General features: G+C 46.5%; 1 protein-coding gene across 1 annotated transcript; it reads right to left on the reverse strand.

Annotated features, from left to right (window-relative positions):
- Positions 1–6,405: 6,405 nt before the first annotated feature.
- Positions 6,406–13,854, reverse strand: LOC308175260 (potassium/sodium hyperpolarization-activated cyclic nucleotide-gated channel 1-like; the record flags this gene model as incomplete). Its single annotated transcript, XM_080550961.1, has 4 exons — positions 6,406–7,547; positions 11,864–12,028; positions 13,030–13,270; positions 13,708–13,854. Coding segments are annotated over 4 exons (1,695 nt in total), but the record flags the coding sequence as incomplete, so codon positions are not given.
- Between the last annotated feature and the right edge of the window lie 4,586 nt (positions 13,855–18,440).

Below are 18,440 nucleotides of genomic sequence, written 5' to 3' on the forward strand. Positions count from 1 at the left end.
AGATCCAAAACAGTCCTGATTGTGTCTCTATCTCCTCTACGATCGGAACGGACTGATTGCTCCTTGTGTGATTGCGGACTTCGGTAGGGCATTCTCAAGTGGGACCAACAGTTTAGAGAAGGAAAGGCACAGGTACACACACACACACACACACACACACACACTCGCACACACACACACACACACACACATACACACATACACACATACACACACTATACAGAGAATCCTGAAGCGAAGAAGAGAAGAAGGCGTAAGTAAGTAAGCAGGCTACAGTAGCTACAACACTAAAGGTATATAATTTTAAGACTGACTTGACGTTTTTAAAAAACCGATTGTACAGTTCGTACATACACAGCGATGTCTAGATTTGATGGTCCCACCAGGAATGATCAACCGATGTCTCTCTCTCTGGGTCAGACACACACACACACACACACACACACACACACACACACACACACACGTGTCATACGTGTATCCTGTGTGGACGATCTCGTCCGACTGACCGGCGGTTCGCCAGGAGTCGAGTTCAGGATCGCTACTAGCTGTCTTTCAGCGCGGCCGAATTCAAACTTGTCAAAATGACTTTTCAAATGTCAAATCCACAGGCCCGTTGAACCCCCCCCGTTTTTTCAGAGAGTTCAAATATCATATCATACATGGGGTTTACAGAATTTTTCCTAAAAACGTGTGAAGAAGTTTCTTCTTCATGTTTCCTGATCTAACGGAAGCACCTCTGATACTCTGTTTGGGCTCAGTCAACCACACACAGCACAGGCCACATCTCAAAAGTCTGCCCATGATTCCTTGCGTCCTCTATCTATCGCTCTTCCCTCCCTCTCAAAAACATCATTGTAGCCTAAGGTCTGAGGTTCCACCCCGTTGAACCCCCTTCTCCTCTCCTTACGAGGAGGGGGGAGGCGAGGATAGAGAACGTGAGGAGTGAGGAATCAAACTCAATCGAGTAAAACCCTTTGGAGATTCAGACGCTGTTTGTCTGAGCTGATGTCTGTTGTGATGTAGACTGCTGGTATGTAGCCAGAAGCCTTTTTTTTTTTTTTTTTTTTTTTGGGGAGCTCACCATCTCATTGTAAAAAATGCTCGGGTGACAGACTGACAGCAGGTTTGTTGTGGTAAAAACAGGAGAATGCCTGCCCCCGACATCTCTGTGTAGCACACCACCACCAGACAGAAGATGAGTACAGCGCGCATGGTGTTGGAAGGCTCTAACCAACGAAAATGTGCAATTTTTGTGTTTCCCCAAATCAGGGAAAATTATATTATACTGACATTGTCATTTTGTTAATTTCAGCAGTTTCTAGTCTTTATAGCTAACATTTTGTACATATATTGCAAGTTGAAAATAAAAACACATATTCTGCATTTTTTACAGGCACATACATACCACAAAAATAGACTATGTGGAAACTAGATACTAGGCACAAGGTATATACAGTCCATGTGCGTTTGGGGCACATTGTAAAAAAACAACAACCAAAAATCAACAAATCAACAAATTACATACGTACGTTAAAAGATACTTCTCAGAAACAGAAAGAATACCCTGATTTTGCTAAGACGTCAACACCAAGGCATTCGGTACCCATAAGATCTGGTACAGCAACAATGATAAACGAGGATATACTCTCAGTCAGTCAGTCAGTCAGTCGGTCGGTTTCAAGCGTGTGTGTGGGGGGAATGTCAACTCTGCTTCACTGGAAGGTTCTCTCAGGAACGCACTCTACAGTTAATCAACTGTCACACTTGACTCAAACCCTCCCCGTCATAAGGTCAATGTAATACTGCCTCACGCACACCGTGAAAGGTGTCATACAGCAATAAATGTTCACCAACTGCCACTTCCACTGCCATGACACCACCTGTTGTCTAGGTGAGATAGCTAGCCACGTATGCTAGCTAGCCAGGGTTAGCAATTATTTTTACCTCATAACGGTTGGGGGAATCAATTAATTAGTGCTACTGAATTAAGTGAGAAGCCATTTTACGACTGAATGTCACTCTTGCAATGAAACAGAGATGATATTGTCAGTTGATATTGAACAGTTTTTAAATTTCCCTCCATCTGGCTTTAACTGACTGGGCGACTCTCATTCGAACCTATACAAATAATATCAGCACAGTCCTTATAGCAGCTTAATAGGGCAAACTCTGGTATTAGCACAAACAAGGAATATGCAAGAGGACCAATTGATTGCACTGGAACAGCATTGAAGCACACAACAACAGGCATTCACTCATATGAACTCAGTTCATTCATCATAGTGTTAGCGTTTTGGCATCTACCTTTCCCATTGGAGAAACATCTAACAAACATAAATATGTTGGCGAAGATGATGTCTGACCTCTAATAGGGTGACCGGTGACAGTGAACAATGATTGTCGCAAAGTTCAAGGTTTGATATTGTAGCGAACGGAGACTGGTAGTGTAACTCGCCCCATGCGGGAATCGAACCCCGATCTCCCGCATAACCGACGGCCGCGCTAACCACAATACCAAGAGAGTTAACTCCCTTGGTGGAGCTGTTAACGGGCCCCATACAGGATCGTTACACTATCCTCACCGTTCGGGAGAGCGTGCCCTCACGCTTCACTATGTCAAGTCCCTCATGTGGACACGCCTCTCCGATGGCCTTCCTTCCATCCCACTTCTGACACCAGTGTAGCGAACGGAGACTGGTAGTGTAACTCGCCCCATGCGGCAATCGAACCCCGATCTCCCGCATAACCGACGGCCGCGCTAACCACAATACCAAGAGAGTTAACTCCCTTGGTGGAGCTGTTAACGGGCCCCATACAGGATCGTTACAATATGTTGCAACTGCTCTAAATTATAATGCGGTAGCTATAAAGTTTTGGATAAAATGTCTACTTTCATATGAGTCAGGAGGATTAAGATGAAAATACAAACCTGTACATTAATCAGTGAAGCCCTTGGAAATACACATTCACCATTACTTTTTCATATTCTTTCATAAAAAAAATTCAGGATCTAAAATGGCCTCCCATGATGAGGCGATCGAAACAAAATGGCGGCATCAACAGGTCTCTGCTCTCACCATCTTCTAATTTATGGATTCTAAATACATCCGGTAAGTTTTAAACTAAATCAATCAGAATTCAAGGGGCGACTTTAATAAACGCAACGTTAAATCAACAAGTGGGATCACTAGGAAATAAAACGTCCACAACAAATCGAAGGTGAACCACGTCATGGATCGATAGATCGATTAATAATATTTCCAGAAAAGGTAGCAAACCTGAGTGAAATGTCCATCGTCATGATTTAAAAGTTTCGCTCTGGATCGATAGTTCAAAGCTTCAAAGTGTTTGTTAGTTGCCTTTTCTTCCTGTCAGTGTTAACCAGATGTGGCCAGTCTGTGAGAGACTGAAACATCGATTTTCCTTTCGATAACGAGGTCGTAATGCGACACAATGTGCTTAATGCTGAACTCAACCGGGTCTCCTTCAATGGTTGGTTGCTTTGGACCAAGGATTTGTCTGTGACAAACATCTCTCTCTCTCTCTCTCTCTCTCTCTCTCTCTCTCTCTCTCTCTCTCTCTCTCTCTCTCTCTCTCTCTCTCTCTTCTACTGCTCTCTCTCCCTCTACCATCTCTCTCTCTCTCTCTCTTTGTCTCTCTTGCTTTGGACCAAGGATGTCTGTGACAAACATCTTTCTCTCTTTCTCTCTCTCTCCATGTCTCTCTGTCTCTCTCTCTCTCTCTCTCTCTCTGTCTCTCTCTCTTTCTCTCTCTCTCTTTCTCTGTCTCTCTCTCTCTCTCTCTCTGTCTCTCTCTCTTTCTCTCTCTCTCTTTCTCTGTCTCTCTCTCGCTCTCTCTCTGTCTCCCTCTCTCATCCCGTCTCTCTCTCTTGCTTTGGACCAAGGATGTCTGTGACAAACATCTCTCTCTCTCTCTCTCCCTCTCTCTCTCCTTCTCCCTCTCTCTCACCCCATCTCTCTCTCTCTCTCCACGTCTCTCTCTCATCTCCTAACAACAACAACAATAACATAATCAAACGGTGTTTTCTCTCATTGTAGAACAGGTAACAGGGTTAAACACACAGATTTTACACATCCAAACCAGAGAAGCATCATCAAACCTAAGAAACATCACACACTAACACTCAGCGACACACACAGCAACAGTTCCACTCTTGCATTTCCACTCCCCCTCCCTCCCCCTCCACCTCCCCCTCCCCGTCCCCAATTCTCAGTCCATTTATTTACATGGCAGTTTATGTCTGATTAGCTGTCTTCCTTCTCATATGGCATACATTCAGCGAAAGAAGGTTTTTAAGTACACCAGGATTTAGAATAGTTAAGAGAGGATCTTAGAGTCAAAATTCGACGCCACAATACTGAATTTTCCGCTAAACATAATGTAGGATTGTTGAGGGCTAAAGTTTAAGTTGTTGTTGTACAGACATTCGTGAGAGTTTTGGACTTGAATGGAGCATCAGCGTTTGCTCAATATACATACAGCACCCCCTCCATCCCTCCCTCCCTTCCCTCCCTCCCTCCCACCCTCCCTCCATCCCTCACCCTCCCCCCATTTCCTATTGGCAAGCACACTGACACTTATTTATTATAAGCTTGCATTTACAACATCAAATTTACTTAGAAATGTACTTTAAAGTGACATTTTAGGGAAGTTGATTGGGTGAGAGAGAAGCTGTGCTGGTTTTAAACAGGTTTTGTCTCCATGACGATTCGTCACCTCACTCCCTTGGACATTTTTGGTTAAAAGTAACAACAATGGTCACTAGGTTACACAACACAACAAAGGGAAGCCACAACAGCTGCTGGATTCTTTAAGGTTTCACAGTAAAAAAAAAAGGAGAAACGAAAAGAAATGAGTTTCCTGTACAGCATATGTATTTATATTCATATATATATATAGGCGAGGGTAAGAGTATTGCAGAATTATATTGCATGTGTTATTAACCAATCAAACCTGGACGTAAAAACAAGCAAGTATACAGTATGGGTTGTTTGTTTGTGGTTCATGTTTCGATAAAGCTCAGACAATTCAAACACCATTGTGATGTCACCAGGGTCACAGTCTGTGTATTCTGCAGATGGTGGCCCACTTCCCAGGCGTGTGTAGTTAGTCATTGGGAGATATGACCCGTGCTGTCGCCGGCAAACACCAACTAATCTGGCCTGTCAAACACCAACCAATCAGTCATGCCAAAGCAAACACCAACCAATCAAATCAGGACCTGCCAAACACCAACCAATCAAATCAGGACCTGCCAAACACCAACCAATCAGACCTGCCAAAGCGGTGTTACGATTATGAGTGAGCAGGTCGGTTCTCTTTGAAAACATAATGGAACCAAAACATCCAAAACAAACACACACACACACACACACACACACACAGGCATACACACAGCCACATAAACACACACACACACACACACCCACACACACACACACACACACACACACACAAACAAACCAAATACATATATGGCTTCTAAACGTAGAATCAAGGCAGTTAAATAAATGGCATTTTCTTATTTCTTATTTTTTTTTGTAGTTGATACAGACACACAACCAAACTTTGTGTTCGAGCTCAACTTTGGTTTGAAGTCGATGAAGCAATGAGAGATAATATCCTTTTCTCTTTTGTCTTTTTCTTTTTTATAACTATTTACACATCGATGTAAGATCGACCAGCGGTCTAAAGCATATTATGTTCACTACTATTTTTCGAAACAATTGGAGAGGGCAATGTATTATTTTGCTACGACAGCTTATACGGGGAGAAAAAAGAGGACACCCAAAAAACACTCTCGGAAAGCGTTGAAATGTCATCATTGTCATTTGAATTCAAGTCCCTGAATTTTTCGTTTTTAATCCAGCTCCAGCTAGATTGCATTGCATGGAATTCTACACAGTATGCAACAGTAACATTAATTATGCTTTTTCTCAATATCTTAACAATAAAGACAGCGATATAGGTGTTTGGAAGCAGTGTAAGGGGTGTTTCTAAGACTACAGGTGCTGGCACAGTTAGAGAGCCAGTCCTACCTTCGTTAAACTAGTTTAATTGTATAGACTCCCTCCTCCTCCTCCTCCTCCCAAGTCCTCGTCACACAAGTCTTTGTGAGTTCCTCTCTTCTCTTTCTCCTTCTCTTCTCTCTCTCTTCTCTGACACACAATTCATCCAGTCAGAATCACTGGTGGTGTGACCGGGTGTGTAGTAGCCAGTTGGTTCGATAACGGCGGCTCAGTGACGGACGGGGTCAGCCGGACCGGGCCTGGCCGAGCTGAAACAGAACAGGTTTAGATAGATATCCCCCCCCCCCCCAGGGCGAAGCAGAAGAAGTAGGAGGAGGCCTCTCTCTCTCCTCAACCTACTTACTCCCTAGGGTCACAAGTTGGAAGACAGCCGGGATCTGGCAGAGTCTAGCTCCGGGACGCTGACGATCGAATCCTTCTTAGGGGGGGCGGCTCCTCCAGAGTCCGGAGGCGGGGGGAGGTGGTGAGGCCCCGACCCCGACCCCGACCCAGCCGCGGCCGCAGCCGCCCCCATCCCGGGTGCCCCTCCGGGGGGCGGCGTGGAGGCGAACACCACCCTCCCCGGAGCTCCTCCGGGCCCTCCGGATCTCACCGCCGCCGCCACCACGCCGGAGGGCCCCGGCAGGTTGGGGTGAGACGGCGGGCCCGGCTGAGGCTGAGGGGGAGGGGGGCCGATGGAGGTGGAGGAGGTGTGGGTGGAGGGGAGGGCCGACGGCGGGGGGCTGGGGGCCGCCGAGGAGACGGAGGAGGTGGCGGCCCCCCCCGCCCCCGCCTGCGCTGCTGCCGTCGCCGTTCCCTCCTGGGGCAGCGAGTGCTGGGAGGCGGAGAGAGCGCGTGGGACGTCCTGGCTGAGCGTGCCGGAGTGGAGGGACTGGGTGCTCTTGCGCGAGGCTGGCCTGGGGATGGTGTGCGTGGGGCTGGGCGCGTGGTGCTGAACCAGGGACAGCTGGGACCCCGAGCCCCCGCCCCCGCCACCGGGCCCCGCACCGCCCCCGCCCCCGCCCCCCATGTACTGGAATGTCCGTCCGGCGGTGGCGGCCAGGGGGCTCTGCATGGGGGGGCTGGAGAGGGCGCCTCCCAGGGCGCCGCCTCCTCCGAAGGGGGAGGGCATCGGGGGCGGGTGGGTCTGGAGGGGGGACACGGAGACGGGGCTGGACAGGCTCTGGATCACCTGGAACCTCCGGACCATCCGGGGGGACTGCAGGGTGCACGCCGGCCCCGCCAACGGGCTCCCGATCTGGGGGCAGAAGCTCATGGCGACGGCCTGCTGGAGGCTGGCGATGGCGGAGCTGCCTGAGCCCCCCCCGGGGCCGAACATCCCCCCGGGGACGGAGGAGGTCATGGACATGGTGCGCGGCCGCTGGAGGTCCACCAGCTTGACCATCTCCCGGTCGTACTTGACGATCTCCTGGATCATCTCGTTCTCGCTGTTGTTGAAGATGCCGGAGTTGAGGTCGTGCTGCACCTTGTGCATCAGGATGGAATTCTTCTTACCTGGTGGGACGGGGGTGGATGGAAAGAGAGAGAGAGAGAGAGAGAGAGGATGGAGGGAGGAAAAGAAGAAGAAGGAGGAGGAGGAGGAGGAGGAGGAGAAGAAGAAGAAGAACAAGGAGGAGGAGAAGAAGAAGAAGGAAAAGAAGAAGAAGAAGAAGAAGAAGAAGGAGAAGAAGAAGAAGAAGGAGAAGAAGAAGGAGAAGAAGAAGGGGAGAAGGGGCCAAAAAATTAGGGGGAAAAAGGAGGAAAGGGGGAAAGAAGAGAATGACAGGGGGGGGAGGAGGAGTGGAAAGAATAAGAAGAGGATTCCGAGGAGAAGAGAGGAGAGCGAAGAATGATGAGGGGGGGGGGGGAGGAGAAAAGAAGAGGAGAAAGGAGGAACACAATTACAGTATGTGTGTTGTCCTTCAAACCAGGTGCATGACTTGGCAAGATACACAGCATGGCCCCAGGAAAGACTTTAAGTTTAGTCACAATGTCACCTCATCTATGACCACAGTATCCTGCACCATACTGAAGGAACTCAGACAACTCCGTATTCATCTGAGCTCAAATGACTCCTGATCTATCAGAGCTCAGATGACTCCTGATCTGTCAGAGCTCAAATGACTCCTGATCTATCAGAGCTCAAATGACTCCTGATCTATCAGAGCTCAAATGACTCCTGATCTATCAGAGCTCAAATGACTCCTGATCTATCAGAGCTCAAATGACTCCTGATCTATCAGAGCTCAAATGACTCCTGATCTATCAGAGCTCAAATGACTCCTTATTTCAACACGTTTGACTCACACACCTTCAGAATCAGAATCAGAGTCAGAATCTGAATTGTACATGAGTAAAACTCTTTGGCTTAGGTTCTTCAACATTGGCCTTGCAGCAAGATACAAACTCACAATAATAGAGTAAAGTAAAATAAGTAAAGTAAGTAATACTAAAGTAATAAAGTGAGAAAGTGATGGTAGTCGTACTCAGCACTCAAGATGAGGGGGGGATGGCATCCCCCCCAGAAGTAAAAACAGTCAAAATCATCCCCCTTCTAAAACTGCCATCCCCCCTTTCCATCCCTTATGTCCAGGGGTGCACATAACTTTTTGGGGCCAGTGCTCAGAGGAGCACCTAGGGATGCTGCTTGGTGCTCCCCGAGCTCGCGAGTCACGACCCGTCCCACAGGATGGATGAAAAAGGGATACATGGATAACTTATATTAGCAAAACGACATTTATTCATAAATAAAGATGAACGAACAAATGATTGTGTGCAAAACAAAATAAACAAATGCAAAATCAAATGACTGCTCTTTAAGCATGAAAGTCTGTCAGACTCCTTTAAACACAATGAAATCAACTGACATCTCTTTAAGCACTAACTGAATGTCTGTTCTTTAAACACACTGAAATAAACGGACATCTCTTTAAGCACTGCTCTGTTCTGTAAACACTGAAATCAACTTTTCAACAAAAAGTTACAGCCTAAGCATTTATTTATGCTACAAGCTTAATCGTCATCATCACTGCTCTCTTGACTGCTGTAAATGATCACTGTCCTCAATTTCAACCATGGTAGAGGATGTTTTTTTTGTGATCAACTTTTCTTTTTTTTCTTTCTTTTTTTTGGTGTGCAACAGCGCCTTCATGCGGCTGATCTGCCGCGCAGCATGCATTTTGGCGACGCATGCGCACTGGCGCACCAGTTATGTGCACCCCTGCTTATGTAATTCTATCAATGAACGTGGTATTACTGCTATTTCCCCCCCCAAAAATGTGCGCATATTGAGTAAAATACTGTGGGAGAGGGAGAGGGCACGCACACATGCAATGACATTTTTACCAAGTCCCTGACGCCGAAATCACTGACACTGTGGGGATGCTAAAACTGTCCCCATATGATAAAATCCACCATCCCCACCTGATGTTCTTTTACAACTTGAGTACTGGTCGTACCACAGTGGAATCAATAGTGCAAACTGCTGTGCAAAGTACAATAAGATGAAAAGTCCGGTAGTGTTCAAGTAATCATAAAATATATATTATTTTTTGTGTGCCGCCTGGGAACATTTGAACGTTTTTATTTCTCAAACTACTACTGGGAAAACAAGGAACATAAAAGCTAAAGTGGAGAAAAAGCAGTAAAACCTAAAAGCAAGACCCAGTGGAGAAACAGCCTCTTTGATCCAACACAATGGGATGTGGAGGTGACAGAGGAGATTTTAATTGCTTTCAGCATCCCGGTCGGGTCAGATCTGCGGGCTCTCGCGGGATCAGAGAGAGGAAAGTTATCAGAGTCTTTCAACAGAGCCTGGAGCCACGGATGTGTATGAACTGACTGACTGACTGGCTGTGTGTATGAACTGAATGACTGACTGGCTGTGTATGAACTGACTGACTGACTGGCTGTGTATATGAACTGAATGACTGACTGGCTGTGTATATGAACTGAATGACTGGCTGTGTATATGTGTACTGAATGACTGACTGGCTGTATATATGAACTGAATGACTGACTGTGTATGAACTGACTGACTGACTGGCTGTGTATATGAACTGAATGACTGACTGTATATGAACTGACTGACTGACTGGCTGTATATATGTACTGAATGACTGACTGTATATATGAACTGAATGACTGACTGGCTGTATATATGAACTGACTGACTGACTGGCTGTGTATATGAACTGACTGACTGACTGGCTGTGTATATGAACTGACTGACTGACTGGCTGTGTATATGAACTGAATGACTGACTGGCTGTGTATATGAACTGACTGACTGACTGGCTGTGTATATGAACTGAATGACTGACTGTATATGTGTACTGAATGACTGACAGTATATACTGTATGAACTGACTGACTGACTGGCTGTGTATATGAACTGACTGACTGACTGGCTGTGTATATGAACTGAATGACTGACTGGCTGTATATACTGAATGACTGACTGTATATAGGTACTGAATTACTGACTGTATATGAACTGAATGACTGACTGTATATATATGTTGATACATAATTACATATACTGAATGACTGGTTTTGTTTATATACTGAATGACTGACTGTATATATGTACTGAATGACTGACTGGCTGTATATACTGAATGACTGACTGTATATACAGTATGTACTGAATGACTGACTGTATATAGGTACTGAATGACTGACTGTATATATATATATGTTGATACATATACTGAATGACTGGTTTTGTTTGACTGACTGTATATATACTGAATGACTGGTTTTGTTTATATACTGAATGACTGACTGTATATATGTACTGAATGACTGACTGTATGAACTGAATGACTGACTGTATATATGAACTGAATGACTGGCTGTATATACAGTATGTACTGAATGACTGACTGTATATACAGTATGTACTGAATGACTGACTGTATATAGGTACTGAATGACTGACTGTATATATATATGTTGATACATATTCTGAATGACTGGTTTTGTTTGACTGACTGTATATATACTGAATGACTGACTGTATATAAATGGACTGCACTTATATAGCGCCTTTATCCAAAAGCGCTTTACAACGGCCTCTCGTTCACCCATTCACACACCAATGGCGGCAAGCTACCATGCAAGGCGCCGGCCGGCCCGCTCACTGGGAGCAATTTGGGGTTCAGTGTCTTGCCCCAAGGACACGTGGCCAGCCGGGGCTCGAACCTCCGATCTGCCGACCTTGCGATCATTAGACGGCAGCTCTACCTCCTGAGCCACAGCCGCCCCAGCCCCAGTGTATGTACTGAAGGTCTCTCTGTTTTCATTCAGGCCCTGAACACAGCAAAGACCTAGGTTCTAGGCCCTGGACAATCTAGATAATTTGATGGCAGCTACTAGATTGTAAACATAAGTGCAATATTGAAATACAACTGTGAACATTCTAAACCTGCTAACTGGGACACTTTAATGAATGTGCAACAAATACTATGTGCAATATGACAACCCTTGTGTACATAAGGTTCAGATATAGGAGAAAGTTAGGATATTTATAGCATAGCATAGAGTACAGCACAGTGTTTTACTGTATAGTATAGTGGATAGTGTACATAGCCTTTATTTATGTCAACCAGCTCTTTTCCCTTTTTTTATTTTACCCTTGGCCCTCTTGTTTTTTTGTCTTTTTTCCAAGCACCAGGGGAGCCCCCCCTCCTAAATTTCGTTGTATGGTACCTGTACTGTATTAATGACAATAAAGACCATTAATTAATTAATTAATTAATTAATTCATTCATTCATTCACTCACTCACTCACTCATTCATTCATTCATTCATTCATTCATTCTGTTTACCTATGCGGTCCAGTCGGTCGATGGCCACGGTCTCGAAGGCCCGCCTCATCATGGGGTACTCCTCCAGGACCTCGTTGAAGTTGTCCACAGACAGAGAGTACAGGCGGCAGTAGGTCTCCGCCCGCACGCTGGCCGTACGCCTGCCCCTCGTCAACAGACAGATCTCTGAGTGGGAGGGAGAGGGGGGAGGGGGGAGAGAAAGAGAGGGGGAGAGAGATAGAGGGGGAGGGGGAGAGAGAGAGGGAAAGAAAAGAAAGGGGGGAAAGAGAGAGAAAAGAAAGGGAGGTGGGGGGGAAAGAGAGGGGGAGAGAAAAGAAAAGGGGGGAGAGAGAGAGAGGGAGAGAAAATAAATGGGGGGGGGAGGGAGAGAGAGAGAGAGAAAAGAAAGCGAGGGAGAGAAATAGAGAGAGAGAGGGTCATTGAACCGAGATACACACCTCCAGCAAAAAAAATCCTACATCACCGAACGACGTGAATAAATACATACGTTCGCAAATAACTACCCTTTAAGCCAACTCCCCTTATTTCTGTCTGAGTCAGAATACTGAAAGAGACAGCAGAAACAGATCTGAGGCGACCGCTAAGACAGCCCCGTTTAGGGACTAACGCGGTCATCATCTGGATATTCTCAGAGCAGTTCTCACAGCTCAGGACGAGCTCCGAGAGCCCTGGGAGAGACTGGGAGATGTGAAAACAAACAACAAGCGCCAATTAAATATCCTGGCAGTTGGTTCGCTAGTTCGCTAGTTCGCTAGTTCGCTCGCTACCCATCTTCCGTCGTAGACTGAAGACCCATCTCTTCAGGTTACATCTTAACTGCTCCTCCTGAGACATCTTCTGCCCCTCAGCACTACGTCTCCTAAAGACACCCGCTTTCCCCTCTACTGTGTCCCTAAGAACTTCTATTGCCCCCCTTGTACTGTTTCTCAGTTTCTCCAGTAAAAAAATTAAAAAATAAAAATAAAATAAAAAAGGTTTTAGAAGAAGGTGATAGGGAGAAGGTTTTTCCTTCTATCAATGGCCCCGGGCCCGAGCTAGATTACTCTTCCTGCAACGACTGGTGGATTGATGATTCACATGCTCAGTATTCAAACGTATTGATTGTAAGTCTCTTTGGAATAAGGCGTCTGCTAAATGCCAAAAATGTATATGTAAATGTACCATACCTCCGAAGTAGGAGCCGTCGGACAGCTTCATTCCCAGGGTGCCCTTGGTGATGACGTTGCAGACTCCGTGCTGGATGAAGTACATCTTCTTCCCGATGGTGCCCTCCCTGATGATGTAGTCTCGCGGCTGGAAGACCTCGAAGCGGAGCTTGGTCAACATGGCCGTCACGAAGTTGGGCTCGGCGTTGGCGAACAGCGGCATGGACGCCACCAGCTTGCGGCAGTTGAAGTTGACGATTTCCTGATGATTGATTGGACGCGCACACACACACACACGCACGCACGCACACGCACACGCACACGCACACGCACACGCACACGCACACACACACAGTTCAGATTGATGGCAATTGTACCCCCGCTTCTTTGATGTTATCATCATTAAAAGTGTTGTTGAGTGTGTACATGAGTGACAAGAGTACAAGAGTATTTGTGTATTTGTGTGTGTGTGTGTGTGTGTGTTTGTGTCTGAGTGTCTGTGTGTGTGCGCATCCCTAATGAGCTGTCAGGGAGGGCTCCTATGCAGTGTGTGTGTGTGTGTGTGTGTGTGTGTGTGTGTGTGTGTCTGTGTGTCTGTGTGTGTGTGTGTGTCTGTGTTTGTGTATCCCTGATGAGCTGTCTGGGAGGGCTCCTACATGCTGTGTGTGTGTGTGTGTGTGTGTGTGTGTGGTGTGTTACCTCTCTGAGAGGTTCGTTGAGCTCTTCCAGGATGCTCTCTTCATCAAACATCTTGCCCTGGTAGCGGTGCTCGTAATAGTCATGGATTTTCTGTCGGAAGTCGGACGGCAGCTTGTGGAAAGACATGTACTGCTCCACTTGTTTGTACTGAGGAGACAGATATGGAGCGAGAAAGAGAGAGGAGAGGCATGGAGTGAGAAAGATAGAAAGAGAGAGGGGAGGGGGAGAGAGAGAGAGAGAGGGGAGGGGGAGAGAGAGAGAGAGAGAGAGAGAGAGGAGTCACTTAATGTACCTCAAAATGAACATAGAACGTAGACCTTTCGAGAGTTTTTTGAGGATTTAAAACAGTCCAAAAAAGAAATGCATTCAAAGTTTTTGAAAATGTCGATTTTCTAGAAACAAAATAAGGTGGATACTGGATACATCAACACGTTGACATTTTCTACACGAAGAGCAAAGCAATCATGAAACCACCCGTGGTATATGAGGCGCAGTGACACGTTCCCTGACGAATGGATTTTTGTTGTTGGAAACAGACAGGGCGGACATTTAAAGTGACATGAGAAACACAAACACACGGAGGCATTTAGATAATCAATAACAGGCGTTGGATCCTTATTGTTGGAGGCAGCAGCGTTTGACCTATAAATAAGTTGACCACTTATGAGATATAAAATTGTAAATGGACTGCACTTATATAACGCCTTTATCCAAAGCACTTTACAACGGCCTCTCATTCACACACACATTCACACAACAATGGCGAGGTAGGAAAGCTACTAAGCAAGGCGCCGGCCGGCCCGCTTACTGGGAGCAATTTGGGGTTCAGTGTCTTGCCCAAGGACACTTCGACATTTGGCCAGCCGGGGCTCGAACCGCCGATCTGCCGACCTTGCGATCATTAGGCGGCAGCGGCTCTACCTCCTGCGCCACAGCTGCCACTAATAGTAGTACTAACATAATAGTGGTACTAAGATAATAAGACAACAAATAAAGCATTTGAACCCCAATAAAGTGCGACCAGTCGTCCATAGTGAAAGCTATCCGGTTGTTAAGTCTGACGTCAAACGTGACGTTATGCAATTTCCGGGTCCAAACCAGAAATTCTCCGCACCAGAATACCAGTGTACGACAGTGGTAGAATGACAGTTCAATTGTTTTTTAGACTCGGATCTATTCATACAACAAGGGACACAGCAGTACTTTCCCGTTTTCCCCATATTGTCAGGGTATTTGAGCCTCGGAAAAGCGCTATATAAATAGAATTAATTATTATTATTATTATTATTATTGCGGCATTTCGAAGACAGCGCCTCAGCGAACTTTGGACCCGGAAACACGTCACGACTTAACAACCGAATAAGCTAATGAGTTCATATCGCTCGCTAGCAGGCTAAGTGAAGTGCTTGTCTAACATCCCGGTCCAGCCATCCTGTTAAGCTCCAGACCCTCTCTGGAGCCCAGAGAACCGCCGTCAGGGAGAAATAGAGGAGGTAGTAAAGTTGTAGACCGCTGAGAGAGAGAGATAGATTCATCCCTCTGCACTTTAATCCAGAAAGCCGTCAGACAGACAAGCTAGCTCATAAAAGCGCCTCTCGGAACGCAGCAGTCATAAAGATGTCAGACACCACGCCACAGCCCAGGACGCTTCCAACTGTCAGAGAGACACGCTGGTTAGATACCAGGACGCTGACAGACTGACGCACACAGAGACACACACGCGCACACACACCGTACATGTACACACACACGCTGGTGAGACACACAAACGCTGACAGACTGACACACACACAGAGAGATACAAACAGACACACACACAGAGACACAGAGAGAGACAGATACACACACACACACACACACACACACTGGAGAGACACACTGGATGCTGACAGGCTGACACACACTGAGACATAAACAGACACAGACACACACACACACACACAGAGACACAGAGAGAGACAGATACACACACACACACACTGTACATGTACACACACACACCATACGTGTACACACAGTGTATGAGTACACATGCAGGCACACACACACGCACGCGCACACACACGCACACTGTACGCATACACACACTGTACGAGTACGCACACACACACACACTCAAGGTAGAAGATGTTTTTATTTTCCCTCAAAACCATGAAACATTTATCAAACCATCCATCATTCAGATACAGTAGAGTACTGTGTACACAAACCCCCCATCTCTATCTACGCCACACACCCACAACCAACAACCAACAGATAGTGTCAACAAACAGTGTGGGTTTAGGGGGATTAGAATCTTCTAGGATTATTTCTCTGACTAGATGATTTTGTGGTGTATGTGGTAGGAATGGTTAGGCAGAAATATAGTTGACTGTGCGTCGAAAATAGGAGATTCGTGAACTAATAGGTGCTTTTGATGGTCACCCGCAAAAGAAACATGACTTGCAAAAGAAACTTGACCCTGACTCTGTAAAAACGTATCACCAACGAGCGATAATAGAGAATTAAAGGAGCATTTAACAGGCAATCGGATAGCGTTTTGCTGCGTCATTCGTTTTCTACTTCAAAAGACTCTAAATCCATAGGGAAGAGTTTGACCTCTAACCTTGCCTCTACAGCGAATCAGAGGAGAGAGGAGAGTGTGTGCGTTTTATAGAGCGTTAAAGGAGCAGTTTGTTGGAAGTATACCACCCCTGTCCACTCCACATAACAACATCCTCCCTAAATAATAATATAACCCCCCCTAGCTGAAATGGACTTGCAGTGTCAGACATTAGCTGTGAAAAACCGAAAATACCTCATTCAATTAAGTAAAATGGTAAACAAATGGTAAACGGACTGGACTTATATAGCGGCTTATTCCAAAGCGCTTCACAACGGCCTCTCATTCACCCGTTCACACACACATTCACACACCAATGGCGGCAAGCTACCACGCAAGGCGCCGGCCCGCTCATTGGGAGCAATTTGGGGTTCAGTGTCTTGCCCAAGGACACTTCGACACATGGCCAGCCGGGCCGGGGCTCGAACCGCCGATCTGCCTTGAACCTTGCGATCATTAGACGCCGGCTCTACCTCCTGCGCCACAGCCGATTTCTAAGTCATTATAAATCATTAAGAAGCTCGAATGTGATATCCTGGAACTTTGAATTCAAACGTCAACAGTATTACCGGACACCACCGCCAACGGTGTCACGCAGTGTTACAGTAAGTGTGACAGTTTTGCACTGGTTTGACCCCCGGCACACCCCCGATATCCCTGCTGCCAAAACTACAGAGAGAGAGAGGGAAGTTGAGAATACCACCATGAATAATTCAACGAACAAAACAAAGCTATGCGGCGATGCTAACGTATGCTGTTACACAACACGGTCCTTCTCAGCGGTGTGTGCGTGTGTGTGTGTGTGTGTGTGTGTGTGTGTGTGTGTGTGTGTGTGTGTGTGTGTGCGTGTGTGCGTGTGTGTGCGCTGCTCTCTGACATCAGCAGATGGCGGACTGGCCTGTGTGTGATCCCCGCTGCCGGCGCCGAAGGATCACACGCTTTTCCTACCTGGCAACATCTTCCTACCTTCCTTCCATCCCGAGAAGCCGTGGTATATATCGTGGATAACGGCACAGCTAGGGGGTGTAACCACCTAACCACCCCGCTAGCTGTGCCGATATCCATGATATATACCACGGCTTCATTATCCATGATATATACCACGGCTTCTCGTTCCATTAACGCTTAAATACGAAGAAGAGTACGACACCCTCGTCGTGATAGGAACAAAAACCCTAGAAGAAGATCGACGACCGACCGCGATGATGAAATAATGGTTTATTTACCGGTAGAAAAGAACCTGACGTTCAATGAATAAAAAGTAACTGATACAGTGATACTCTAATGTGCTTTTTGCAGCACAAAATGTCTCCCACTTAATCAAATAAAGTACTCGAAGCTGAGAGGTTCGGCTGCCTTCTAACTGTCTCTGATGTGTCTGAAAGTACACACACAAACTGGAGAAAGTCCAACCATCGACAGCCCCCCAGATATTGATCGTCTCCTTATCTCTCTAATGGTTCCTATTAGGATTTCGGTGGTGAAATACAAACAGCTCTTTTCAAGGTAACTTCTAGAGAAGAACAAGCACACACACACACACGTTCTCCTGTTTGTGCTGTGCTCGAACTCTCCTCCTCTCTGATTCGCCGCTTCTGCAGCAAAGCCAAGGTTAGAGGTCAAACTCTATCCCTATGGATTATTATTAGAGTCCCTTTTCTTTTGTAAGTAGAGAAATTAACGAGGCAGCCAAAACCGCTATCTGATTGGCTTAAACGGTTGTTGTTGATGTTGGTTGTTGGACGTTTAATGATCTGCCTTTGAGAGGCACGTCAGGCTGTTGGGAGTGATGTTCCCTGGGTGACAAAGCTCCGACGTTATTGACGAATGACGAGAGGGTTAGCCGGTGCGTCACAGCACAGCCCCCCCGGGGGGGGTGACAAACATCTAAATGAGGGTCAAAATGACGTCCGCTCGGCAGCTTTGTGTGTGTGTGTGTGTGTGTGTGTGTGTGTGTGTGTGTGTGTGTGTGTGGGGGGGGTGTGTGTGTGTGTGTGTGTGTGTGTGTGTGTGTGTGTGTGTGTGTGTGTGTGTGGGGTGTGTGTGTGTGTGTGGGGGGGTGTGTGTGTGTGTGTGTGTGGGGGGGGGGTGTGTGTGTGTGTGTGTGGGGGGGTGTGTGTGTGTGTGTGTG

The sequence above is a fragment of the Nansenia antarctica genome, assembly GCF_963989245.1.
Source record: "Nansenia antarctica genome assembly, contig: SCAFFOLD_365, whole genome shotgun sequence".
NCBI lineage: Eukaryota > Metazoa > Chordata > Actinopteri > Argentiniformes > Microstomatidae > Nansenia > Nansenia antarctica.